This window comes from Elephas maximus, chromosome 13, assembly GCF_024166365.1.
Source record: "Elephas maximus indicus isolate mEleMax1 chromosome 13, mEleMax1 primary haplotype, whole genome shotgun sequence".
NCBI classification, from domain to species: Eukaryota; Metazoa; Chordata; class Mammalia; order Proboscidea; family Elephantidae; genus Elephas; species Elephas maximus.
Window position 1 is genome coordinate 56,596,092 of NC_064831.1, and position 27,406 is coordinate 56,623,497.

The following is a 27,406-nucleotide window of genomic DNA, read 5'->3' on the forward strand; positions in this document are numbered from 1 at the left end:
GGGGATGAATCTTGAGTTTGAGCAAATTCCTTAACCTGGTAGCCCGTTTCCTCACATTAGTAGAAAACGGTCAAACGTCAAGTTCCAAATGGTTCAACAAACACTTGGTGTCTCGCGCTGCCAACGTGTTGTTCCAACAAGCGGCCACGAAGCACTCACGAACCTGCAGGTGTTTGAAGGGAGGGAGGGAACGAAACCAGCAGCACCTAGTACAAAGGCATGGCACATGAGCCGCGTTTAAAAGCGGGTTTTGCATGGAAGGATTTCTAAATCGTCATGTGTCTGAAGAGCATGAAAAAGCGTTGCTAACAAAATGTAGCGGGAAAAGGTACCTTTATCTGCTAAGGAGCTAAGATGACCCTGCAGATGGGATAGTCATCCTGGCGGTGGAATTTAACGAGATGGCCAGTGAGAAGTTAAATCTAGAAGCAAAACGAGCCTGACTGGACAAAAGCAGGGAAGGGAGCTTAATTCTGGAGTGGTAAGAAGTGCAATGACGTTTATAGCTTCCAGATAATACTAAATCTCTTCTCACTGCTATACCTGGCCACTGAGTTTATCCCCATCTGAAACTGTCAAGAGTTTACAAAAAAAAAAAGCTTCTGGCATAGTCTCTCATACCCAGGGTAAAAATAAAAAGTCATGGGGTAGGAGGTGGCAGCATTTCTCTCACCAAGCGCGCACGTTTTTTTTTTTAACAAGAACCTGAAGGGAAGCATCGCTACAGTACCCTCAAATTTATTCTGCAGTTCTACCCTTGTCGTTACCTAAAATGTCAACTCTTCATGGAATTTTACCCTTTTTTACCCCCACCACGGAAACCCTGGTGGTGTAGTGGTTCAGGGTTTAAGTGCTACGGTTCCTAACCAAGAGGTCAGCAGTTCAAATCTGCCAGGCACTCCTTGGAAACTCTATGGGGCAGTTCTACTCTGTCCTATAGGGTCGCTATGAGTCAGAATCTGCTCCATGGCAGTGGGTTTTTTTTTTTTTTTTTTTTTTTACCCCCACAACAGCTTCTATATAGCCTCTCTTTTCAGAGGAAGTGTTTTAATCAACTGTATTTTGAAACATTTGACACTTACAAAATGGATTTAAGACAATCACTGCTTCCCATACAACTACATCGATTTAGCATAAAACCAAGGCTCCACTTGATGTTAAAAAACAAAAGATGACAAAGGGCTGGAATTACTAAGAAGCAAACATGATTAAAAAAAAAAACTAAGATTCACACAACACACCCAAACGCCTATTTCTCACTGCCTCTTTGATCAGGTCTTTATTCAAAATAAGCTGTCCAAAATGCTCTGACTTGTATGGAATAAACAAATTTAATAGTTTATGCAGCAGGCTTCTTTTCTTCTGTGGTAGGTTTCTTTTCTGCCGGCTTCTTCTTCTCAGCTGCTGGTTTCTTGGTAGCTGCTGCCTTCTTTCCCACCACCGGCTTCTTTGGTTTCTTCACAGCAACAGCTTTCTTTCCTCCTTTCTTCCCTACCACAGGCTTCTTGCCTGGAACCCCCTTCTCATCTGATTTGGCCGCTAGTGCTGCTGCTGCTTTATCCACCCTGAGCTTGTGCTGTAAAAAAATTAGAAAATGTATGAATCAAGTCTTTCTAAAAATCTGACATACCAATAATAAAATAAATTGTCACCTACATTCCTGGCCTGGCGAAGAATTGTGTTTCGGCGCATGGTCTTTGCATATGGGTTTAGCTTCAACATGATTCTCAGGTTTTTCAGTGGGTTCTTCTTCAGGACTCTGCGATGAATCTTCTTGCTGTAAACCAGCAGACAATGGGTTAACATTTGACCTGCACTGCTCTAGGAATGTAGATTCCAAATCCTGCCAATCATCCACATTTACAAAAAGAACTCAGTGTAGGTTGGGGCAAGGGTTATACTGTAAAGAAAACAGTTTTACCGTGGTGCTCGGAGGGCTCTTTGGATCTCAGGGCTTTTCAAGATTCTGCTGAGGTCTGTGTTCATCATCTTGTGCATGGGAAGACTGAGGGAAAAGGATCACAATGGACGAACAAATTCCTATTTCTCACGTAATCGACTAAAGAACAAAATCTCTTCTGTTCAAAGTTCATTTAAGCTTCTAGAATTCAGTGTTTCCTCTACACTATTTTGTACTTAGTAAACATGCAAACCATAATCTGGATGTAAATATCCATGGTATCAACAGCTGTGTGCAGGACATCAGCATGAAAAACACTCACTTGTAGTTACTCTTGAGGGAGGCAGCTTTACGCCAAGTGCCGTACAGCTCATCTAACTTGCGAAAAGCACTTTCAGTCCAAATGCAGAAACGTCCCACATGCCCACCAGGAGCAAGTTTCAAAATGTTCAGTTTGCTTACATTAAGCAGAGTGATTCCTTTTAAAAGGAAAAGAGAATTAGATTATTTCAAAAGAAAAAACGTCAACCATCTTCATGGCTTACGTGCTATGTAGGTACTTGAGAACTATCCAATTAGCAGTGAAACCCTGATTAAACTTACTTCATTAACTGTAAGATGCTTCAACCATCAATGGTGCACTCACTCAGCCAAGAATCAGAATTTCCACAATTATCATGTGTTTCAGAAACACGGACCATAAAGTGGAATCTCATCACAAAAAAAAGCTGACCAAGACTGTACAGTATGAATAATAAAAAATGGAAACAGTGTAAGAATTACCAGGGATGTTTCTGAAGGCCTTGATGACACCATTGTCCTCATTATAGATAATGCATGGTCCCCTGCGCTGGATACGACGTCGGTTTCTCATTTTGCCCTTGCCAGCTCTCATTCGCTGGGAGGCATAGACCTAACAAATTGAGATATTTAGTATTCTGATTAAGATATACAACCCTTCTAGTATATCTTTATAGTTAACAAACTCCAATTTACACATGATGAAACATACAAATTACTCGCCAAGGTTATACACACAGCCGTAAATGGCAGTCAGGATTTGAACCCAAGCAATTTGTCTCCAATGTTCTCACTCTTAGCCACTAGGTCTTAGCCATACTGTCCTTCATACTTATTTTTTGAAGTTAAACGCGTGAAAACAAATTCATGTGGATCAAAGATTACCAAAATTGTATGTGTTCTTTAAGCCTACCTTTTTGATATCATTCCAGGCCTTGAGTTTCTTAAGAAGCAAAACAGCCTCCTTGGTCTTCTTGTAGCTTTCAACTTTATCTTCGACCACTAAAGGAAGCTCAGGAACTTCCTCAATGCGGTGACCTGGCAAAGCCAATTCAACACTGGTTACCCTGAACCTTTTGAAAAATTAAGAAACCACTTATACACGAGCTATTTTATATAACTTACAAAAAACACAATGGTATACGATTTGCCAAATCAGAATTTCCACAAATATCATGTGTTTCAGAAACACGGACCAATGAAGTGGAATCTCATCATTTTGGCAGTTAAATAAAAATGGGGTGGGAAACCTGACAGTTTTAAGTAGAAAGTTTTCCAACAACAGACCAAACCACTGTATTTGAGTAATTAGTTTCTATTAGTAGTACGTTACTGATGACTGACTTGTTCAATTGAGGCTATCATAAATAATGAGTAAAGGCAAGACTTAGTTACTTGCACCTATTAAAAAAAGGTTAGGAACAAGTACCCACGGTGCCTAAAACAGTGCCTGTCACTTACCAGGCACTCTGGGATGAGTGGAATTTACAGGCATGTGTAACAGGAACAAAAATATTCAGGCGAAGTACAAGTTTTGCCTCGCTCCTACGAAATGTGGTATCACAAACCTTTAGACATGACCAGCGCTGGCAAGGCTGAGGCAGCCAGGGCAGAGCAGATGGCATAGCGCTTCTGAGTGGTGTTCACTCGACGGTGCCAACGGCGCCAGGTTTTGGTTGGTGCAAACATGCGGCCTCCACGACACATCTATACTCCCAGTTAAGAATCACATTTCTCAAGATTTAGGAATTAAAAAAAGGTTATGCCTTGCTCAGTAAGAATTTTCGTCAACCTTCTGTACCAGCTTAATGACAGCAGGCAACTGTCGCTTAGAACAGAGTAAGACGCAAATTACGACATCATTGCAAGCAAAACTTTCTAACTTCAGAACTGCCACAGAAATAAGTACCTTCCAGATTCTCAATCTGTCTAGAGCAGTATTTAACAGGGATACAGCGAGTATTTTGGACATGCCTATGTCCAAACTGAATTATTAATATGAACACATCAGGTTCAGTTTGCTAAATCCTGCATGACAGGTGACTATGTCCAGGCAGTAAAACCAAAAAGGATACATTTCCAAAAGCACCTTGGCCGGAGCGGTGTGTCCCACCACCTCTAACTCTGGGAATTCGAGCCACAGCTCTGCCAGTACCCCAGGACTCAGCACTGGTCTGATGACCTAAAATTGGAAAGAAACGCACGCTTTAGCTACTCAATCACACCCATGTGTGGCCATTACACATGGTAGCAAACAGCATCAGAACACCCAGGAAAATCATGTGGTTCAGAAACACGGACCAATTAAGTGTAATCTCATCACTACTGTAAAGCAACCGTAAGATACCAACCTGTGTGAGGTCTAAATCCATACCTGCCAATTCACTGACAGCATAGGGCTGCCTGTTGTTTTTGCGTAAGTTGGTGTGGACAAAGTTCACGATATCTGGTCGAATGGGCGCTGTGAACACAGCAGGCAAAGTAACATTTTTGCCAGATGATTCTCCCTTTTCGGAGTACACCGATATCAGTGGACGAGCACACGCCTTGGGGAAAAAGGAAAAGGTTAACCTATGCTGGTGAGCATCATCGCTGGAGGCATACTCATCTCAGCTATAGAGCTGAGCTGAAACAGGCAACAAACACCATGACAAGCAAGGCTAAGCTACCAACACACCCAGAACAGGTTTAACTTCAAAAAATTCGCCCATACTTCAGGGGCACTTCTACTAGTTAAGAACACCATTTCTCATGTTCTAGGAATTAAAAAAAGGTAATGTCTTGCTCAGTAGAAATTTTCGTCAACCTTCTGTACCAGCTTAATGACAGCAGGCATCTGTCACTGAGAACAGCGTAAGACGCAAATTACGACATCATTGCAAGCAAAACTTTCTAATGTTAAGAACTGCCCTGTGCCCTTTAAGAATAAACTCACGACATAAACATCTTCCAAGTTACTAATCTGTCTAGAGCAGTATTTAACAGGGATACATTTATATTTTGGACATGTCTGTTTCCAAACTCTATTAATATGAGTAAATGACGTACAATCTGCTACATTCCACATGACAGCTTAATTTGATGTCTTGCCACAAAATTTTCAGAGAATGGTTTATCATCAAGTTTCCAAAGCAGGCCTTATAAAGAACAATGCTGAATCTAAGCCACACTGTAAAATTTGAAAATGCTATTTAATACTGCCACCTAATCTCTCCCCCCTACAAATGTGTCAGCAAATCTTGTCTACCAGGGCTTTACTCATCCAAACTTCCATCTCTGCTTCCACACTTCCCTTCTAAACACATCTTCTAGAGCTTACTAATAAAAACACCAGTCATGTTAACTGTGCTCTCAACACCCTCTAAAGGATTCCCACCCTCGGATTGGAAGGGTCCTTAGGCTGGCCTACAGACCTGATACCATCTCTTACAGTCTTCCAGATACTTTTGTCTGTACCATCAGGCCCATTACCCTCCAGCTTCAGAGGTAGCAAGCCTTCACCCTACGGATCCCCTTGGCATTTTTCACCTCCTTCAGGCCACCTTCTCGAAGCTCCCTGACTACTGTTTACAACCGAACCACTGCCTCCTTTCCGATTCCCTATGTCCGGAGCACTTATTACTGTTTTTTCCAATTCAATTGCAACCCAGGCATCCTAAGGAAGGTCGTTTTTGTCTATTTTGTTCACTGAACTCCCCAGCACACAACACACATACGAAGTGATTCTTAAACTGGACTAAGGCAACTATGCCAGAAAGAAAACGTACGAGGACAAGGCAAACGGAAATGCAAGTCTCTCTTCCCTAAAGATCCATGTCCCGATTCGGTCTTAGGCTCCAACAGCTTTTAAACGTATTAAAGTTTCCAACACAACCCAGGTTTTCTACGACCCGAGGAAAGCCAGAATGCCAGCCGCCCCTCTGCATTTCAGAACGATCGGCTGTCCTCCAGTGTTGCTTCCAGGCGTGTTCTGTGCCCACGTTGCCTCTAAGATGGCTGCCGTATCGCCGTACGGCCCATACCAGAAGTAGACGCTTTCGTTTATCACCTCCTTCCCCTCCTCGCTTTCCCTCCTGCGGATTTTGTACACTGAATACCCAGTCCCTCCCTGTTGGGCCCCCGGACCAGAGGTAAGGCCAGCCAAGAGGAGGGCCACTTACCATGGCGCGGAGAGAAGGCCACGCTCCTCTCGACCCGGCGGCTCCCACAGGAAAAGGAAGTGCTTACCACTCCCTCTCTATATGTAACCTTCATCTTGTCCCCCACCCTGCTCCGCCTCAGCACCAAATCAGAAAGACAAATATATCTCCAGCACTCTAAATAAATTTTAAACAGCGTATCATTTTTTTATATGCGCTAAGTTATGTTACTATTGTCTTCTGAAGCCCACAATAGTGCTTAGAAAGGAGGGACTCCTTTTCGCGGACTAATCCATAAGGGGGCGTGGCCAAATCTCGCTAGGCGAAGTGTCTTTCCCCGCAACTACTACACTTATTTAATTTTTTTTTTCTGACAAGAATGACTGATTATTGGAATAGGGAAAATCACTGTACGTACCAAAACAAAAATCCAACTCTGTGGGCAAACCGAACTTGTTGGAGGGGGAAAGTAGTCCCGGCGGGGCGGTGTCACGACCCCGGATGTTGGCGGCTTGGGCGCGCACTTCAGTTGGTCGCTCTGGTACCCGCGCTGAGAGCCGGGAAGGATGTGGTCCGGGCTAAACCAAGCGGCTGAGGAGTTGTACGCTCGCCTCCTGAAGTGAGTCGTAGCCCCTGCTCTTGGCCAGTGTTGAGAACGGCACTTCTCCTCCTGGGCAACTGGGTTTCTCCTCAAACCTTTTGCCACAGGCTTGGGAGTGAGAGCTTTGCCAGTTCTCGCGGCGCGTATGTTGTGAACTCAGTCAGCTTTCCTGGGGTCCGGGAGATGGGGAGAGGCCGGCCTTAGGCTCCGGTCCTGTCAGGAGCTCTAATGTCGGGTTGATCCTTAGGGGCTTGTTTGCCATCTCGTTTAGGAGAAAATTTACGTTTTCAAACGAGGTGGAAGACGACAGGTTTTCTAAGAGGGGTTTATTCATTTTGAGGATGCGCACAACTTGTGATAAAGTAGAGGAACGCCCCGGGAGATGGAAAACTAGATCCTTCACCTGTTTAAACGTAGGGCTATGTAGCCTATTCAAGATAGTTACCAGATGAACTACAATTGTAAAGTTAACGCGGTGGTGTGTGGGCTTTAAAAAAGCGCCTTTACTTCACTGTGCTTCAAAATTTATTCTTAGAGTGAAGCAAGTTCTATATGCTACGTAAAAATACTTTAATCCAGTGGTTCTCAAATTTGAGATGTCTCAGAATCACCTGGAGGGCTTGTCAGAACACAGATTGCTGGGCCCCTTCTCCAAGGTTTCTGATTTAGTAGGCTGGAACCCTGGTGGCAGGGTTAACAGCTCGGCTGCTAGCCAAAAGATCAGCAGTTCCAATCCACCAGCCGCTCCTTGGAAACCTAGGAAGGAGCTCTAATCTGTCCTCTAGGGTGGCTGTGAGTGGAAATTGACTTCACCGCAACGGGTTTGTTTTTCTTTGGGGCGGGGGGGAGCGGGGGCTGGGGGAGCAAAGAATTTGCCTTTCTAACAAATTCGGGTGAAACTGATTGCTGCTTCCTGAGACCACACTGAGAACTACTGATTTAATGCATTTCTAAATGCTGTACTTTGTCATTGTTTACCTTTATTGCTTTGTTTGCTCTCAAAAGCAATAATGTTGTAAAACTGTTGAATATTATAGAGATAGCACTTTTTTTTTTTTAAACAACGTCTTGGATATCTTTCAGTATGAGAGCTTATAAATATCATTTTGTTGTTGTTTTCGGTGAGAATATACGAGGCAAGACATACACCAATTCGGCAGTTTCTACAGGTGCAGTTCAGTGACATTGATTACATTCTTCGGGTTGTGCAACCACTCTCACTGTTCTGAGTTGTTTCTCTCCCATTAACATAAACTCACTACCCCCTAAGATTCCTATCTAATCTTTCCAGTTGCTATTGTTACATTGATCCCATATACATAGTTCTTAAAAGAGCATAGTGCTCAAGGCAGACATTTTTAACTAGTTAAGCTAAACTACTGTTCGGTTTTAATAAGACTTCAGGGGGATATTTTTGGTTTAAGCTTTAAAGATTATCTCAGGGCAGTAGTTCATCCATCCCCGATGGCTCCAGAACATCTGGAGTTGATCAGAATATGAAATTTTTCTGCATTTTCCCCCTTTTGATCAGGATTCTTCTATAGAATCTTTGATCAGAGTGTTTAGTAATGGTATCCAGGCACCATCCTGTTCTTCTGGTCTCATCAGAAAGGCAGTTGTTCGTGGAGGCAATTAGCCACACATTCCATATCCTCCTCCTGTTCCTGACTCTTTGCTCACCTGTTGCTCCTGGTGAATAGAGACCCAATTGTCCTGCCCTGGATGGCTACTTAGAAGCTTTTAAGATCCCAGGCACTACACAACAAACTAGTAGGTAGATCAGAAGCACTAAACACATAGCTCATTGTTTTTAATGGCTATATTTCATTTAATGGCTGTTTTACTTAATCAGTCCCCTATTGATGCTACCGTATAACTTAATTTATAAAGACTCTTGTATTTCTCAGTTATTACATGGGTATTAGTCTTCCTTCCCACTTGTAAGCACCAAAAGCCTCTGTCTTCTCTTGCATCCTCCACAGTGCTTGAGTATCCAGTTGCTTATTGCATATTTTTATATGGCATCAAACTTAGTATGTACAGAACTAATTCTCCCCCTGATTTCCACCTGACATACTACTCCCAAATTCCCTCTCTGAGGTGTGAGTTCCAAACCCAAGACTCACTTCTTCCTCTTTTACACTAGTTTTTTTTTTTTTTTTTTTTTATGTCATCTAGTCAGTCACCAAGTCCATTTGTTCACCCTCCCTCCCTACTGTTTTTGATTGGGCCATTATCACTTCTCTGGAGTACTACAAATTATTCACAACTAATTCCCTGGCTTCCAGGTTTATACCTTCTGCATTCCTGTCGTTGAGATCTTTCCCATTTAAAATCTTGGCTTTCAGGATAAAGTTCAAGCCCTATAGTTAAATCTCTTCTTCTGACTTGCCACCATGACAGCCTGCTGATCTCTGTTGAAGTACTCATCACCCTGCATCCTAATTGTTGGTTTGCTTGTGGGACTCCAGTCAAGACTGTAAACCAGGGGCTGTGCTTTTGTTGTATATCCCCAGTATCTGGGGAGAGTGCCTGGCCTATAATACACACGCTTGAGAAGCGGTTGTTGAATGACTGCATGAATAACATCGCTAAGTTATCCGTAAAAGGCAAACATCTTTAAGAATAAGTCACACGTTTGCTCAGTATGGCAAAAGTGAATCAGTCACAGGCCTAGCTCTCCTGTCTTCTATTTCCGTAGGTCATTTATTAGATCAGATAGATAGAGATGGTATCCTGAAATAGTTCCATCGGGTTCCTTCAGGACTCTAAAGATTCTTTTCTCTCTGAAAGCATAGACCAGGCCGATGTGCATTTTGGTATATTAACAGTTTGTAGTTTATGTGCTTTGGGATCACTGTTTAAAAACTGTCTTAAATTAAATGATAACTACCAAATGATATTCTAGTTTGTGTTCATGTTTTTGAAAGGGAATTGCTTGTTCCACATAATCTGATTGCTAATTTTTTAGGAACAGCTCATAAAAATAGAGGGAGGAATGACACCTCTATGTTAGCCTAGAAATGAAGGGCCTAGAACCCTTAAATACTTGGCTCTGGTTACCTGTTAATTCAGTGGCAGATCAGATTCCAATCATTTTTACTTTCCAGAAGTGATATGGTAAATTACATTTAAAAAAAAATGTGTTTTGGGGTGAAAGTTTACACAGCAAATTAGTTTCCCCTTTAACAATTTTTATATGAATTGTTCGGAGACATTGGTTACATTTTTCACAATGTGTCAGCATTCTCATTATTTTCATTTTGTTCTGTTTCCATTGATCTAGATTCCCTTCCCCTTCTTGCCTTCTTTCTCATCTCCACTTTTGGGTAGATGTTGACTGTTTGGTCTCATATAGTTGATTATTTAAGGGAGCACATTACTCACAGGTGATATTTATTTAATAAGCCAGTCTACTATTTGGCTAAAAAGTGACCTCCAGGAAAGGCGTCAGTTCCAAGTTCAAAGGGTATCTTAGGGTGATAGTCTTGGGGGTTCCTCTAGTCTCTATTGGTCCAGTAAGTCTGGCCTTTTTTAGGAATTTGAATTTTGTTCTACATTTTTCTCCCATTCTACCTGAGACCTCCTACTGTGTCCCTGGTCAGAACAGTCAGTAGTAGCAGGGCACTATGTAGTTCTTCTGGTCTCAGGTAAATTACATTTTAATATTAACTGGTGATGTATGTGAAAAGAAACAAGAGCAGAAGCAGACAACCTACATAATTTCTCGATGCCTCTGAAAAGCAGTTGTACCCAGTTGCAGGCAGCAGGTTATTAATCTCTACTATAGGTATCTCTTTCTCTTCTTTTAATTTCCTGTGTATTCTCCTAATACTCATTCTGTTTTTTCCCTCTCTCCAGCTATGCCTTAGGGCCGCCATTAGTACCAGAATACTTTGTTTTGCTTTTCCCTCTGGTGTTACCAGAGATAAAGTGATGCCTTATTCTTGAATTTCAATAATGGAACAGATATTGTAGCTCTATTTTTCACATGTGGTTTTGCATTTCAGGGGATTTGATGAAGAAAAGAAAGGAATCTGCAAAGACCCATTTGTTTATGAGGTATAAGCAATTTATTTGATTTTTAAGCAAAACTCAATAATCCTAAAATTGTGGATTTTTAAAAGTCAGGCTTACTGAGGTTAATTTACATACTGTAAATTTACCCTTTTAGGGTACAGTTCTGTGAGTTTGCACGTCTGCATTCAGTCGTGTAACCACCTCCACAATAAGATACAGCACATTTCTGTTACTTCCAGAAATGTCCTTGTGGACTTTGTAGTTAGCTGTCTTTCACTCCCAGTCCCTAGCAACCACAAATCTGTTTTTTTGTCCTTATATGTAATTCGTCATGTGATGGTAGAGCCATGGTATTAGCCAAAGGATGATGACATGGAAAGAGGTTCATGGTAGCAGGCTATTAGAATATCCTGTTGCTATAAAAACCCTAACTAGCAGATATCTAAGTAATAGGTATATTTCTGTTTAGGTGGGTTTATTTACATGCCTGAAAAAGGCCTGGAAGAATATGCACCAACCAGGCTAATAGCAATAGTGATTGTCCTTGGGTAGTAGAATTACAGGGGATTTTTTTAAAATCTATTTTCATTACCTTTACTTCCAAATTCTTCTACAATGAATGTGTATTGTAACTGTAATGGAAGAAATATATACAATTTCTATAAACTGGTATATTTAAAGTTCTAACTTTCATAATATAAGCAGAAGAAAGGCTGGTGTTTAGTATAGTGCTAAATTTGTGCTAAACGCAGTGTGATTAGAGAAACGGTTATGTCGGTGTGATTTGGATCAAAGGAAGCCTTCACAAGGCAGGCTGCACTTCAGGTGGGCCTTGAAACATGGATGGAGTATAGATATAAAAGCGAGATCTTCTAAACAGGAGGAACAGCATGGGCAAAGGATAAAACATTATGTCTCACTCGAATTCTCTTTTGCAGTCAACTGTGTAGAGCTGGCCTTTCTATGTTTAAACATTTGTACAGATATGTATGTGTTTGTATAACATTTGTACAGTCATGTACATGTATGTATAACATTGCTCGACATGATCTTTAACAGGCTGATGTTCAAGTGCAGTTGATCAGCAAAGGTCAGCCAGACCCTCTGAAGAATATTTTAAATGAAAATGACACAGCATTCATCATGGAAAAAGTGGTAAGGAGTACTTCAGCTTTCGTGGTTGTTTACTCCTGGGTGACCAAATTTGATTCCTTGGGAATAATCTTAAATGTACCCAATTTTTTTTTTAATTAGCATTTCAGTGAAAAGTGGATAAAATTCCATATGTGGTTCACATTATATTTGTATTAGACAGTGGTGTTAGGAATAAATAAAGCACTGTCATACAAATATAATATGAACCACATATGGAATTTCAAATTTTTTTAGTAGCCTCTTTAAAGAATATAAGAAGAAATACACTTTTTTTTTTTTTTTAATTTAAAATTGATTTTAAAAGTTTGCTGTCTGGTTTTATGTGTTTTAACACATATATAGAGTCTGGTAACCACCACCACAATCAGGATTCAGAACAGTTCCATTACCCCCCAAAATTCTCTTGTGCTGTCCCTATAATCATACTTTGCCGCAACTGCCGATCTCTTCTGTGTTGTAGTTTTTTTCTTATCAAGGATGTCATATAACACATGAGACTGTGTTGGCATCTGCTGTCTGGAGGGAAGATGAGAGGGCAGAGGGGATGAGAAGCTGGCCAAATGGACACAGAAAGAGAGAGTGGAGGGAAGGAGAATTCTGTCTCATTAGGGGGAGAGCAATTAGGAGTATATAGCAAGGTGTGTATAAATTTTTCTATGAGAGACTGACTTGATTTGTAAACTTTCACTTAAAGCACAATAAAAAAAAAAAATGCCCTATAAATGGAATCACACAGTGTATAACTTTTTGAGACTGGATTTTTTCATTCAGCATGATGTCTTTGAGATTCATCTAGGTTGTTGCAGATGTCAGTGTTCTTTTTGTTGTTGAGCAGTATTCCGTGGTATGGAGCCCTGGTGACACAGTGGTTAAGAGCTCAGCTGCTAACCAAAAGGTCAGCAGTTTGAATCCACCGGCAGCTCCTTGGAAACCCTATAGGGTAGTTTTACTCTGTCCTATAGGGTTGCTATGAATCAGAATTGACTGGATGGCAGTGGATGTGGTTTTGGGTTTTTAGTCCATTTTAAGGATGTATCACACCCAAACATAATTTGGGGTATTATTTGCAGTATTATTAATCTTAATAATGTTTTTTAATTTAATTCTGTATACCTAAGATTATCATCTCAACATGTAATTACTATGAAAATTATTAATGAGATATTTTAAATTCATTTTTCATCCTCTGTCTTCAAAATCCAGTGTGTATTTTACACTTACATCTCACTTTGGACTAGCCAGTTTCAAGTGCTCAACAGCCACATGTGGCTAGTGGCTATCGTATCGGATAGCACAGCATAAGTAGCTATAACTACTGATATTTTACTTTTTCTTGTAGGTAACATCTTATTTTTGTACCTTATTTTATAATTATAACCTTACCTTTTTTGTTTTAATTATGATAACTGTTTTGGCATAGCAGTGGTGGTGATTTTTACTGGGCTGTTTGGGGCCAGGACTCATTCCTTTGTTACTTTTTGTCCTGGAGTAGATAGGGAGAGGCTCTGATGTGAGAAAGTGGGGTGGTCCCTTGGGAAGAAACCCGGCTGCCTTAGAGTCCTCATGCTGCCTGTATGAGCGCTGTGATGAATGGACAGATAACTCTATTTGAAATATACACACACATACTCACATGAAAACTTCGTCTGAGGAGAGGAGCAATGTTACTCATCTTCTGTGTTTATGAAGGAGCGTTGTTACTGCTTACCCGTAGTGGACAGATGTTGGCAAATTATAGACAAACTTTGTAGTTGAATTCAGGCTTTGTTATGGGGAGAAGGGGAAATGTATATAGAGCAAAAGCTGGAAAAATTAAGGTGGTCAGATGAAGGTGGGTTATCTAGAAAAAGATAAAGATGAGCAGAGGGAGTTTGTGAAAACCTGAGTTAGGGGACTGGGGAGTCTACAGCATGGAGCTGTGAGGATCACCTGGAATGAAGTGAAGCCATGGCAGTTTTGTAGGGGGAACAGTTAAAATGGCCTCTTATTTATTTAGGTCAATAGAGTTTAAAGCGTGAGTTTTAGGTAGATGGGATATTAAAAAGTAAAATAGTGGGAAAAAATAGAACATTTCTTCAGTAACCCTAATTCTGGGAACTGTTTGGAAAGCCAGGCCTGGAAAGGGGTGAAATCTACAATTTGGTCAAAAAAAAAGTCACAGTTGAAGAAATGTTTAGGTATGATATTTATTAAGTTGGCAGAGTAGTTTGCTTCGAGAACAGCTCACTGAATAAGAACTTGAGTTTTAAAATCAAACTAGGTTCACGTGTTGGCTTTGCCACTTGACAACTCTGTGGTTTTGTTATTTAGCTGTGTGCTACGAGTTTTTCCATCTGTACAACAAGGATAATAATAGTATCTCTCTCAGGGTTTTTATGAGGAATAAATGAGAACTTAGAACAGTGCATAGTACATGGTAATGCTCAGGAAATGTTAACTCTTGCAGTGATTTTTATTATTGGCAAGGGTGAGCTATTTATTTTGTAAACATGTAGATATAGCAATCCTGTAATACAAATGAGACCTGGTATACCATGGGGTTGATAGCCCATTGCTAAGAGGAGCAGATAGAAGGAGTAAGGGCCGTGGACCTAAGGTCCTAGCCCAGAAAGAAGATCTTCACGTTTTGGGAGTGAAAATCTCGCAAAATCTATGGGCTTCTTTTGGTATTTTATCTTTAGCTTGGTGCTTTGTGTGTGTTGGAGTGCTTCCTTTTCTAATGATATTAGAGGCCTTTTTTCTTTTTTTTACCAGTAACCTAGATAAGTGTCTTTTCATCGACAGTGGAAATACTTCTGGTGGCAAGATTTATTGGTATCAAACTAGCATGTGGCTGTGATTTCTAGCTATAACCCAATACATTTTTGTGATTAAGGGACTCGAAATCAGTACATAATGTATTTTTAGTTATCCCGTAGCATAGCAAAGAATTGGTACCTATCTTAAGTGGTCCTTATCTGGTTAAATAATTCCAAAACATTTTCAAAGCCTTTAGAAAAGGAAGAAACCAATTACGTTGAAGAAATACAGTCTGAAGAAACTGCCATTTCTGATTTCTCTACTGGCGAGAATGTTGGACCGCTTCCTTTACCAGTGGGGAGAGCAAGGTAAGTTTTTTCTTAGCACAAGGGTAAGGGTTGAGAGTGGGATTTACACTGAAGCATTCTTATAAACATTGGAAAGAATATCTATCTAATCCAGATCTTTCTCTCTCTCTCTTCCCCTTCCTTCCACTTCTTCTCTCCTTCCCTCCTTTGCACCCTACTCTTATCCTTGCCATGTTGAACTACTGGCTTGTGGTAGCTCAGAGCCTGTCACACTGTCACTTCTGCTGTGTGTGTCTTCGGCCTGGTGTGCCCTGCTTCCACCTCTTTGCTGGGTGAAATATTTATATGCATGTTGCCACTTAATTCCCAGATTTCTGTTTTCGTGGGACCCTTCATGATATGTTTGGAAAAGGAAACTCTTGATTAATTGTATATAATTGCTTAATAGTGATCTCTATGTATAATTTATTCTTTTTCTTCATGTTTTCAAGGCAGTTAATTGGACTTTACACCATGGCTCACAATCCTAATATGACCCATTTGAAGATTAATCGTCCAATTACTGCCCTTCCTCCCCTTTGGATAAGATGTGACAGTTCAGATCCTGAAGGTACCTGTTGGCTAGGAGCTGAGCTCATCACTACAAATGACAGCATTACAGGCATTGTCTTATATGTGGTCAGCTGTAAAGGTGAGCTCTCACTCTTACTTTTGTATATGTATACTTTTTTGAGATAGTTATTGTTTGATGATTTTTACTGAAAATTGGTATCGTTAAGAGGGAAGTGCAAACAGTGGAATGTGCGTAAACCATGAATCTACTCCGGTTTGTAACTTGTAGCATGTAGGAGGTATTCCACAAACACCAGAAACAGATCTCCGCACGTCTGGGAAGGAGTTTATGCCTGTTTTGTGTGGGTTTCATTTGATTCGTACGTGTGTATTTTTTTTTAATTCTCATTGGAGGATAAAAACTGAATATAATGATAACACAGTTCTGTCTCATGGACATTTAATGACATTTTTAGTTGTACTATTGACCTGTGTTCCACTTTCATTCTTTTATAAACATTTCATTAATCTGTCATTTAAAATTTAATTTCAACACTTCATTAGTGCTGAGTTACAGTACTCTCAGAATTTGAGGGATTGGAATTTTTTAGCTCCCTCTAACAGCATAACTTTGAATCGTACCTTTTGTTTTCTTTCTTTTTTTTATGCCCTATAGCTGATAAACATTATTCTGTACATCTTGAAAACCTAAAAAATTCACACAAGAAAAGACATCATTTGTCTGCTGTGAGTATTGACCTGCCCTTCTAGTTTAAGGGATTTTTCACTCCTAGTTTTTAATATAACTAGATATTTTTCTGTATCAAAATGTTTATATCAGATCATGACTAAAATTAAAACGTACACTTTCTTGCCTTTTAGCTAATTAATCTTTGTGGTTAAAAGTGTCTGTCTTATTTTCCCATATAAGTATGGTGCTTTGTCTTCTTCTGGGACAAAAACAAAGTCGTTTTTGATAAGGAGTTTTGACTGCAGGAAAGCATCTCTGAACCGTCTGCCGGATGCACTTTTCAGGTAACAACCAGGGGTTTTGCCCAGTATGAGCTCTTTAAGTCTACTGCCTTGGACGACACAGCCTCCACATCGCAAACAACAATCTCTTTGGATATTTCTTGGAGTCCTGTGGATGAAATTCTTGAAATCCCTCCACTCTCCTCAACTGCAACTCTGGTAGGAGCAGAGCCTGTTTCTTCGTTGGGTTAATGAGCTACTAACTGACCATCCTCTTGCTTGTAGCTTGGTGCTGCACGTTTCCAGCCCCATATTCCCCGGGCGTAATGCTGGGCAGCCGGAACGGCTTGGTTTGCCTCTGAAGTCTCATCAAGGCAGCCGGGGGAGGTTTTGTTGGGTGATCTGAACTATCAGTTGCCCACAGCCCTGTAATTCTGTAACTTAAAAGTCTTCCAGTGATTAGTAAAGTCTCTCAAATGGGGAATCAAGTGGAAACGTCCAAGTGATTTACCATCTCTGCTATTCTTAAAAGAGTGCAGATATTGGCAGTGCATCAAAGATCTTAATAATATTTTATGCCCTTCCACCTTATATTTACATTCCTAGGAATCTGTCTTAAGAAATACATCAGAATTGCCAACAAAAATTTATGTACAAAGATGTTCAGTACAGTGATATGGCTATGATTCAAAAGTATTAAAATTAAACCTGAATGTTCAATATTAGGGAAGTGGTTAGATAGATTTTCATGTGTTGAAATTTTATAGAGTCTTTAAAAATCATGTTTTAAGGTGTCTTAAGTAGTAATAGGAAATGCTTATTATTAAGCAAAAAAAAAAAAACTAAAATTGCATATACAGTAGGATCTCAACTATATTTTTAAAAAATGTATAGAAAGAAGCCTGGGTAGAAACATGCTACTGTTAACAGTGGTTCCCTCAGGGTGGTGGGATTATGGATAAGTATATTCTTTTTGCTGTTTTCTCCCCTGTAATTGGAGTTTACATAACGTTGGCATTTATTCCTTTTTTTTTTTCTTTAAGATCTTAGGTTTCTAAAACTTGGATCTCTGGCTAGCACCACACACCATTGGTATAGCGGAAAGGAGGAGTCTGATAAATAGAATTATGTGGGCGATTTTATTTTTGGTGTGTGATAATGCTGAATTTATCGTAGAGTCTTGAGATTATTTATGTTTCTTCTACCATGTCCTCTGGGACTTCAGTGGTAAAGGACAGGAGTGCCTGTGAGAAGAGCATTTGGTCTGTGTAGGTACAATTGTTTTGTGGTGTGGGGAAGGGGGATGGTGGCCTGAATGTAGGTTACTGTAGCAGGATGGGGCAGGATCTACAGAAACTCTGGAAAGATGTTCTAAATGAGGTACTGCCTTAATTTTTCAATTCATTGTCACCTTATAGAATATATTTTTAATGTGTGATAAGTAATTGTAATCATCATGGGATTACCGGTGGGAACTGACATACTTTGGGAACTTTTTAGAATATTAAAGTGGAATCTGGAGAGTCAAGAAGTCCTTTGAATAATCTTCACAGACAACTGAAATTTCTCCTCGTGAGTATCCTTCTGGAATTTTTAGTTTCCATTAAATTTCATGTTTTCATAAAAATGTTTGCAGATATAATTTTTATTTAGTTTTGTGTTCTTCAGAATTTGTTCTAATGATACTCTTGGCAATTTGGGTACTTTGATTTTAATATGTGGTAGTTGTCCTACAATTAAAAGCAACCTTGTTAAAAGCAACCTTAGTTAGAGAGTTAATCTAACTTTTCTGCTGTAGTGTTTGGTTTTTATTCGTATAAGAGATTCCTCTCTTTCTAGATGGGTCAGCTGCCAATTTATTCCCAAATATATATGCAGCCTGCCTGTTAATAACTGGGATTTTGATTGAAACTAAAGATTAGTGAGCATGTTTTTCAAGATTTTATGTTTCAGTAATTTTAGCTCCACTCTACAAATTGAATCTCAAGAGGGTGCCTCATTTAGAAATTCCAAATGCTTTAGCCTGGCATACCAAGCCAGTTATGACCCAGCTAGTGCTCTACTTCTTTCTTTCTTTTTTTTTTTTTTAAACAGCTCTATTGAGATATAAATTATATCCCATAAAATTCATCTGCTTTAAATCTGCAATTTAATGGTTTTTAGTGTATTTACAAAATTGTACAACTATCACCACAATGAATTTTAGAGCATTTTCATCACTCCAGACAGAAATGCTGTTACCCATTAGCAGTCGTTCTGCCCCGCCCACCCCTCAGCCCCTGACAACCACTAATCTACTTTTTGTCTATTCTGGACATTTCATATAAATTAAGTCATATAATATGTGGTCTTTTGTCACTAGCTTCTTTCACTCAGCATAATGTTTTCAAGGTTCATCCGTGTTGGAGCATGTATCAGAACTTCATTCCTTTTTATCGCTGAATAATATTCCGTTGTATGAATATACCACGTGTGTTTATCCATTCTTTAGCTGATGGACACTGGGATTGTTTGTTTCTATCTTTTGGCTATTGAGGATAGTACTGCTATGAACATTTATATACAAGTTTTTGTGTGGACATATCTTTTTACATTTCTTGGGTATATACCTAAGAGTGGAATTGCTGGGTCATGTGGTAACTCTATGTTCAAATTTTTGAAGAACCATCAGACTGTTTTCCAAAGTGGCTGTGCCGCTCTACATTCCCATCAGCAATGTATGAGGACTCCAGTTCTTCTCCATTCTTCCCCTTACTTGATATTATCTGTCTTTTTGATGATAGTCATTCTGGTGGGGTGAAGTGGTATCTTGTGGTTGACAACAACTAGCACCTGGAAGAGCTGGGATTCAAATGTATGTCTGTCTGCCTGACTCAAAAGTCCATGCTCTCTTATAGTCTCCCTCAGAAATTCACAAAATCTTAGATGTGCACCTGGCTCTGGTCTCTCTGAGTTCAATCGCCTGTGTAAATGGGCGGGATTTTTTCTTTTCTTTTATTCCACATGTACTACACATGCGCTTGCACGTGCGCGTGCAGACACACACACACGCATATACCCACCCCTTCTCCTCTATGCTATATGGAATATACAGTGGTTTTTTCCCTTTGCAGCCTCTCTCACTGTGCCCGTCTTTGTTAAGCCTTTACCACCTCCCTCCTGGACCACTGTAAAAATGGAATGGCAGCATCTGACCTCCTTGTCTAACTTCACAAGGCGGGGAGAATCACCATCAGTAGCACAGCCCAGTGCTGACTTCTGTGAGGCAGACATCAGCCATACCTCGTCTCTCCAGCCTTTTTTTTTTCTTTTTTTACCAGTTCTGACACCAGCCATCCTCCCCACGACACACACTACTTCTCTGCTGGGTTTGATAATTCATTGTGATGACCACACAGAACTCACAGACCATACTCACAGTTACGGAGTTTATTAGAGAAGTAACAGGTTACAATTTAGGATCAAGAACAACTCAGAGTACAGTTCTTCCATCAGGACAGCTTCTTCTCTGGCCATCCCCACAGGCAGGCCCCTGCTACCAGGCCTTACTTGGGCCTGGACCCTCCCACTCACCCTCCAGAGGACAGGCTCTTCTCGGCCCCCGCAGGACAGGCTTTCTCTTTCAGTCCTTGGCCCTCAGCCTGGCCTTTGCCCTGTTCTTTTAGCCCTGCCAATAAGTGCCCATAGGTACCCTACTCCACCAGGAAGCTTCCTGCCCTAAGACACTCAGCTCCCTCCCTCTGTGGGTCAGCACGCCCACTGAAGCCGCCTTGCTGTGTGCGCTTGGGAGCCCACCACATTGTCTCCTGCTGGTCTCCTGGTTCTGTGCTACCATTTCTTTGCTGTGCTTGCCACTGCTCGCCATCTCTGCTGTTACAGCTCTGTCTGTCTCCTACATCTAGGAGGTTCTCAGCTCAGGGACCCTGGGTTTAAAGGATGCTCTCTACTCCTGACTCTTTTTCTTCTTGATGGTGATACGATTCCCTCCTGGCTCTGGGATTGGCTTTCTTTTTAAGCCTAGTGGGATGGCAAAACTGACAGATCCCCTTGTCAGGGTCCCATATATCTTACTGGCATGGTCCCACCTCTACAAGGGCACCATGCACCTTATTTGCATTATTAACAAGTTGTTCAATCCCCTTGGTGGGCCACAAGCACCTTATTTGCATAGCCCTACCCAATCATTTTGTATTAAGTAAGTCACTGCATCACCACCACTGATAATCATTCATTGTCAACAGGGACACTGTTGGCATTTGCAGCGGGACCATTTTTTGTGGTTTGGGGCCATCATACATACTGCAAGATATTTAGTATCTCTGGCCTCCACAGAACTAAATTCCCAGAGTACTCCCTCACTCCAGTGATTGTAAAACCAAAAATTATCTCCACACTTTTCCGAAGATCTCCTGGGAGCGGGGAGCAGTGTCATTTCCTGTTGAGAAATGTGTACTTTCTCTTCCTTGGAATTCATCCTGGGGACCTCTGACAGAGGAATTCTTAACTACTTTATAATGTCCTTTTTCTGCCAGAAAATCCACAGGGATTGTTGTCTCCATGTGAAACCAAAAACCCTTTTTCAGTGTTCAGATCCCTTAATGATCTAGTCACTTTCCTTCTAACCCTATTTCCATTTGTCTTAGCTAGCTAGTGCTGCCATAACAAAATGCGATACAAGTGGATGGCTATAAAGGAACAGAAATCTATTTCCTCACAATTTTAGAGGCTAGAAATCCAAATGAGTGCGTCGGCCTTAGGGGCGGGTCCGTCCTTGTTGGCAGCCCTGGGGGTTCCTTGGCCTTCGTCTTCCCTTGTATGAGTATCTGCGTCTGCTCTGCTGTTTCCATTGTTCAGAAATAAGTAGGTTTAGGGTCTACCTTATACTGGCCTGACCTTATTAGTATGACAGAAGAAAACCCTGTTTCCAAACAGGGTCATATTTACAGGCACCAAAAACACAAAACCAAGCCCATTGCCGCTGAGTCAATTCCGACTCATGGTGACCCTATAGGACAAAGTAGAACTGCCCCATAGGGTTTCCAGGGAGCACCTAGCCGATTTGAACTGCTGACTTTCTTTTTTTTCGGTTAGGAGCCATAGCTCTTAACCACCATGCCACCAGGGTTTCCTTTACAGGCACAGAGGTTAGGATTTAAACACTTAGGGGTGGGTGGGGGAGGGAGGAGGTTACACAATTCAATTCGTAACATCTTTCCTAGATTTTTTGCTCCAGCTGGTTGGGATCATGCCACCCTCTTCATCTATTCTGTGCTCCTTACCCACTCTATAGCCAGTCTTTCCCACATTTAAGTTGCTGCTGAAGTTCCCCAGCCTGTCTTGCTCCCTTTTCTCTACTTTTAATTAGATATTATATATGTATGCATATTATTTTTACATAATGTGCCATGGAATGTCACGTTTGTTCCCAAATTATTTCATCTGTATGATCTGCCTTTAGCCAAAATGACAGGCTTCTTCCTGCTGGGCCTGGAGTCATCAGCTTTGGCTCCTGTGTAGCAACTGTGCACACATGGCATCATCTTCAGAATCAGACAGCTGGGTATATACCTGGCACCCCCAGTTACTAAAGTGTGGCCTTGGACAAGTGACTTAGCCTCTCTCAGCCTCATAGGTGTTGGGAGGATTAAATAACATACTACATACGAAGCACTTGGTGCAGTTCCTAGCATGTGATAAACACTCAAGAAATATTACTGCAGTTAACATTATTGAATATACCCTTATTGATTCAACTTTGTTTTCTGCTAACCAGCTATTGGGTTTTTTAATATCCAATAGGTCTTGGCTGATGGTTTGAGGACTGGTGTAACTGAGTGGCCTGAGCCTCTGGAAGTGAAATCCGCTGTTGAGCTCGTGCAGGAATTTCTAAATGGTGTTTGTTTTCCTAACTCACCCTTGTGTATTGTTTGTTTGCTTGCTTTTACTGAGAATTTATACTTGCTTTGTTTAAATATAAATTGTCTTTTTAGGCTTGGTGTTCTTTTTGGTGGGTTATAGATAAAGCTTATGAGGTTTGTCATGGGGAAGGAAAGGACAGCCTTGGTTCTGAAGCGCTGTCAAGTGATTTTAAAAATTAATGAGACATAAGTTTTATGTGACAGAACCATATTTGAGATTATAGCAGAAGAGGGTGGGAACAGTAACCTCTGAGGACCCACCGCATGCCCAACACTGCATTCCAGGGGCTTTCACATCACCTCAGTTCATCCCACACCCCTGCCTGATGGGTAGCTATTATTACCTCCTTTGGAAAGCTGAGTAATTTGCTTAAAATCCTCAGTTACACTATCTCCATTTGCCATTTGAAAATAGAATTAGGGTGGAAATAACTTGGAAATCAGAAAAATAAAATCAAGAGTTAATAAGTTTTTGCCACTTTCTAGACTTGAATAAGCTGGGTGGATTTGGCGATTCTACAAAAAAAGACTCAGAGGTAAGTTATTGTTAAAAGTTAGAAGTGTAAACTGAAATAGCTTTAAAAGTTGTACCATTATCTTTCATGCTCTGCTATCTCAGATGGATTTGGTACAGCCAAGGCAGCTTTTTAGGGGTAGTTTTTTGGTTGGCCTTTAATGTCAACACTGGTGCCTTTTTTTTAATGAACTAATAAATATTTTTTAAGATAATACATGTGAATTATAAGTTCCTTGATTGCAGGGAAGCAGAAATGAATATGTTAGTATACTATATTATTATATCGTTCCTTTAGTGTATTAACGTACTATAAGATTGTATGCTGATATGCCACAAGATGGTATTACATTAAGCTAGATATGGTCTTCTTACTTGATGAATAGGAAAATGGAGGCAAAAGTAATTTGATACATATTTTTACATGGAAGGAAAGTTGAATGCTTGCTTTTAGGCACCAAGTTTTAAAACAACTTTAAAGAGTCCAGTTTTTCACTGTCTATTCATTAGTGAATGACATTGCAGAAAACGCGTTCATATATTTCTCTGTGTGTGTTCATAAACCCACATTTTCTCAGAGTAGCATTTGAAAGTTTGTTGGCCTTGAATGATTTGACTTTTTTTGCTGCTTTTTCAGATGGTGAAGCAGGACAGCGCGGCAGTTGAGCACTCCATTGAGAGTGTTTTCACAGCACGGGGCGACCTCGATTTCGCTGAGCAGCTGTGGTGCAAAATGAGCAGCAGTAGGTGTCTGTTCGGATTGTGAGATAGAATTTTCCTGCTCTTTCTTAGGTTTATTTTTAAGTCTTTTGTACTACTGATCTTCTGTGGAATTATGGTTCTTATTGTATCAAATTCATTTCTGCATTGACACTTTCTGCTTAAGAATTGTACCAAGACAAGGCAATGTATAGAAGCTGTTCTTTTCTCCTCCTTTTGAGTATGAGACTTAGGTGGTTATTATGTTATACTTACATGAACCAAAGCATATACCTTAGTGAAATTCGAATTGTTAGAAAAAGGAAAAGGTATCCCTTAATGTTTTACTAATTGTGTTCTTTTGTGGCAATCTGAGTTTGATTTCTTTCTTTAAAAATGTATTAAATCTTTTTTCTTTTTGGCCTTCTTTAACTTCTTCTTCTCCCCATTCATAAAGTACAGATACTTGTCTTCTTGCAGAAATATCATGAAAATATTGTTAAATTGACTTGTTTTCCAAGGCGTAATTTCATATCAGGACTTGGTGAAGTGTTTTACATTGATCCTCCAGAGCCTACAGCGTGGTGACATTCAGCCATGGGTAGGTTTAGGAGCGCATGTGAGAATGTTTTCTCAGCAGCATGGTGTGGCGGTTAAGGACAGGTTCCGGGACAGACTGCCCGAGTTTGAATTCCAGCTGTGCAGACTTTCATTAGATTCCCTTACCTTTCTGTGCCTCAGCGTCCTCATCTGTAAAGTAGGGTAAGAATAGTACCAACCTCATAGTACTGTTTTGAGGATTAAATAATTTATCCATGTAAAGTGCTTAGTACCTAGCTCGTAATTAAGTGCTCAGCACGTGTAAACTACTAATATCATCATCGTTACTCTCACCATGGTTATTCTCGTATGTGACTGATGAGAGTACAAATTGATAGACTTTTTTCTAAAAAGCAATTTTTCTAAAGTATTGAGATCCTTAAAATGTACCATGCCCTTTGGTCCAGTGAGTCTTGCTGCAATCCATCCTAAGCACATAAACAGAAATACAGTAAAACCTGCAAAAGCCAGAACCTGTGTAAGGAGGAAACCTGTCAGAGAAGGAAAACGCAAATATTTTCTACTAATAGAGAGTGATAGAAAGTCTATTCCACAATATCTTCCTTTTGATGAGGATCCATCTATTGGGTCCTAGAGTAAAATGTTCCATGGTGGTAGTCGGGCACCGTCTGTTTCGTTTGGCCTTATGGTAAAGGAGACACAATCAGACCTGTAGTCCGTTTTCTTCAATTTATAAATGACTTTTTTCAACTGCATCATATATTTCTGTACTTAATAGATTTTTCCACTATGAATTTATAGGACTTTTATAATCAAGGGAAAGCTAAGTAAAAAGCTAGAAACAGAGTCCTCATTTGATAGGAATTACTTTAAATAATGGCGCTACCAATTCATGACTATAAAACTTAGGAACTCTCATAGGTGTGAACAAAGATACACTGCAGAGCAAAGGCATGTGAACCTTAATTGGGTGTTTTAAGTCTTGGCTATTGAATTTTTCTCTAGAGAGTCTGCTGTGTTTGTGATGTTTACGGGTAAAACCCTACCATGTACACTGAGTACAAAAGAAGTGAAAACAATAAAAGGAAGGAAAGAAAAGAAAATGCAAAAGATTTTGGTGAAAAGTAGAGAATAATAGTAATGAGAACGTGACAAATATTTTATGTATGTTTAAATGAATTATTTAATGTTTAGAACACGTGTCAGATCTATGAATTCATGATTGGTTTGCGAATTATCAGGTTAGCGTCTTGGATATTGTAGCAAAAAAGCGGCTCCTTATGACACATGCATAGAAGGAGAGACTTCCTGTGGCGGTAGATTTTCACTGTTGGTGAAGGTGTTCAGTTTGGGAAAAGATGCCCAGTAGCCCCTAAATCAGCAAAGAGAGAAGAAAATTCCCAGTTGTAAAGCTTAAAGGACCAACTCTGACTGTTGTATCTTGTTGTAAAAGGAGTCCCAGCCACTCAGTGGTTAAACGCTTGGCTGCTAACCGAAAGGTTGGCGGTTCAAATCCACTCAGAGGCTGTGCAGCAGAAAGGCCTGGCGGGCTTCCATGAAGATTACAGCCACGAAAACTGTATGGGTCAATTCTGTCCTGTCGCGAGGGGTTGCTGTGAGTCAGAACTGGCTCAGTGACACCCAACCGTGGCCAGTTCCCGTGTGTACAGAGTAGAACTGTTCTACAGGGTCTTCAAGACTGTCACTTTTTGGAAGCAGATCACCAGGCCTCTCTTCTGAGGCACCTCTGGGCGGGTTCGAACTGCCCACCTTTCAGCCAGTAGTCAAGGGCTTATCTGTTTGTGCCACTCAACCTGGGGGTATTGATGTAAATTCTTAGTTGCTTTGGGCTTAAACAAACAGGGTTAGGAATGGCATTTTAGAAACTGACATGTTTGTAACTTGGGGGCTTTTGTTCAAACCATTTATAGAGTCAGGAGATGAAGAATGCAAGCTTAGGATTTTTAGCTTGTAGCTAATGTAATTTAATTCTGTTTTTCCTATTGGATTTATTTATAATTTTATTTTTGGTTTTATAAAATCTTCCTGATTTTTAGCTCCACAGTGGGAGTAGCAGTTTATTGAGTAAGCTGATCCATCAGTCTTATCATGGAACCATGGACACAGTTTGTCTCACCGGGACTATTCCAGTTCAAATGCTTTTGGAAATTGGTTTGGACAAACTAAAGAAAGATTATATCAGTTTTTTCATAGGTAAGTCACGGTTGTCAGCCACAGATAGTCTCAGATTTTTACCTTTTTACTTGTCCTTATTCATTTGTAGTCCTGGCCTTGCCACTGGTTCACTGTAAGACAAATACTTCCACTCTTTGGGCCTTGGTTTCCTCTTCTGTAAAGATATTGAAGATAACTTTAGTTATTGTAGCTTTTTTTTTTTTTTTAGTTCAAACATTTTGAGATTCTATATGGTTAATGTAGTAGGTTAAAAACCCCTTCATGAGATGCAGTTTTAATGCCAAACACTTCATTGTTTTTATTAGGGGCTAGCTATGATAACTTTTAGAGTAAGTAATAGCATATATTTATGCTATAATCTGCCAAAACTTTGGCCTTTTCCGAGGAACCGTTTAGCTTGAGCATGTCTTTCATATATCAACTATGAAAATTTTTACTTAGGTCTCTTAACATGTAATAGGCAATAGTTTATGCTTATTTGCATATGTTTTTTTCTTAACAGGTCAGGAACTTGCATCTTTGAATCATTTGGTGAGTTTGTTTTTTTATTCTAAAGTGGGTTTTACTTTTATTCAGTCATTCTGCATGTGGTTATTAAGTGCTTGTTGTGTGCCAGCCTCTGTGCTAAGTCCTAGGAATCAAGATAGTCCATGCCCTTAATTAGTTGCCGTCTAAAGATACAGTCTAAAGTTAACCAAAAAGCAGTCCATTCAGGGTCATTTCTCATTGTCTGAGTTTATGATACTACTACAGTGAACACACAGCTGTGCCCTGTTCAAGCCAATGTGCTACCACACCTCTCGTTTATCTAAGATGGGGGGGAATCAAAGCC

General features: G+C 40.2%; 2 protein-coding genes and 5 non-coding genes across 8 annotated transcripts in view; 1 reads left to right on the forward strand and 6 right to left on the reverse strand.

Annotated features, from left to right (window-relative positions):
- Window positions 1-1,248: 1,248 nt before the first annotated feature.
- Window positions 1,249-6,421, reverse strand: RPL4 (ribosomal protein L4). The gene is made up of 10 exons (XM_049906171.1): window positions 6,361-6,421; window positions 4,575-4,746; window positions 4,276-4,382; window positions 3,769-3,907; window positions 3,114-3,238; window positions 2,684-2,813; window positions 2,223-2,379; window positions 1,922-2,005; window positions 1,657-1,777; window positions 1,249-1,576 (listed from the first exon to the last, which is right to left on the reverse strand). Exons 1-10 carry the CDS (start codon window positions 6,361-6,363, stop codon window positions 1,340-1,342), a joined length of 1,275 nt encoding a protein of 424 aa, XP_049762128.1. The 5' UTR covers window positions 6,364-6,421; the 3' UTR covers window positions 1,249-1,339.
- LOC126057679 (small nucleolar RNA SNORD18) lies at window positions 2,554-2,624 on the reverse strand. The gene has a single exon (XR_007512754.1). It is a non-coding gene; the product is annotated as a small nucleolar RNA SNORD18 (small nucleolar RNA).
- Window positions 3,352-3,423, reverse strand: LOC126057667 (small nucleolar RNA SNORD18). Its single transcript, XR_007512741.1, has one exon. It is a non-coding gene; the product is annotated as a small nucleolar RNA SNORD18 (small nucleolar RNA).
- On the reverse strand, window positions 3,969-4,067 carry LOC126057402 (small nucleolar RNA SNORD16). The gene has a single exon (XR_007512492.1). It is a non-coding gene; the product is annotated as a small nucleolar RNA SNORD16 (small nucleolar RNA).
- On the reverse strand, window positions 4,457-4,528 carry LOC126057691 (small nucleolar RNA SNORD18). Its single transcript, XR_007512767.1, has one exon. It is a non-coding gene; the product is annotated as a small nucleolar RNA SNORD18 (small nucleolar RNA).
- LOC126057403 (small nucleolar RNA SNORD16) lies at window positions 4,983-5,081 on the reverse strand. The gene has a single exon (XR_007512493.1). It is a non-coding gene; the product is annotated as a small nucleolar RNA SNORD16 (small nucleolar RNA).
- Window positions 6,422-6,722: 301 nt separating the features above from the next.
- ZWILCH (zwilch kinetochore protein) overlaps window positions 6,723-27,406 on the forward strand; it is a 36,901-nt gene continuing 16,217 nt past the window's right edge. Inside the window, exons 1-14 of one of the 2 annotated variants that reach the window (XM_049905252.1) lie at window positions 6,723-6,958; window positions 10,951-11,002; window positions 12,020-12,115; window positions 15,104-15,222; window positions 15,654-15,853; window positions 16,391-16,461; window positions 16,750-16,905; window positions 18,187-18,258; window positions 22,486-22,579; window positions 23,091-23,140; window positions 23,756-23,861; window positions 24,339-24,418; window positions 26,436-26,592; window positions 27,077-27,105. In XM_049905252.1, the coding sequence (XP_049761209.1) occupies window positions 6,906-6,958; window positions 10,951-11,002; window positions 12,020-12,115; window positions 15,104-15,222; window positions 15,654-15,853; window positions 16,391-16,461; window positions 16,750-16,905; window positions 18,187-18,258; window positions 22,486-22,579; window positions 23,091-23,140; window positions 23,756-23,861; window positions 24,339-24,418; window positions 26,436-26,592; window positions 27,077-27,105 (1,335 nt within the window). In that variant the 5' untranslated portion in view covers window positions 6,723-6,905. Of the gene's footprint in view, window positions 6,959-10,950; window positions 11,003-12,019; window positions 12,116-15,103; window positions 15,223-15,653; window positions 15,854-16,390; window positions 16,462-16,749; window positions 16,906-18,186; window positions 18,259-22,485; window positions 22,580-23,090; window positions 23,141-23,755; window positions 23,862-24,338; window positions 24,419-26,435; window positions 26,593-27,076; window positions 27,106-27,406 lie in introns of those variants that run through there. The other variant, XM_049905253.1, reaches the window with a different exon arrangement.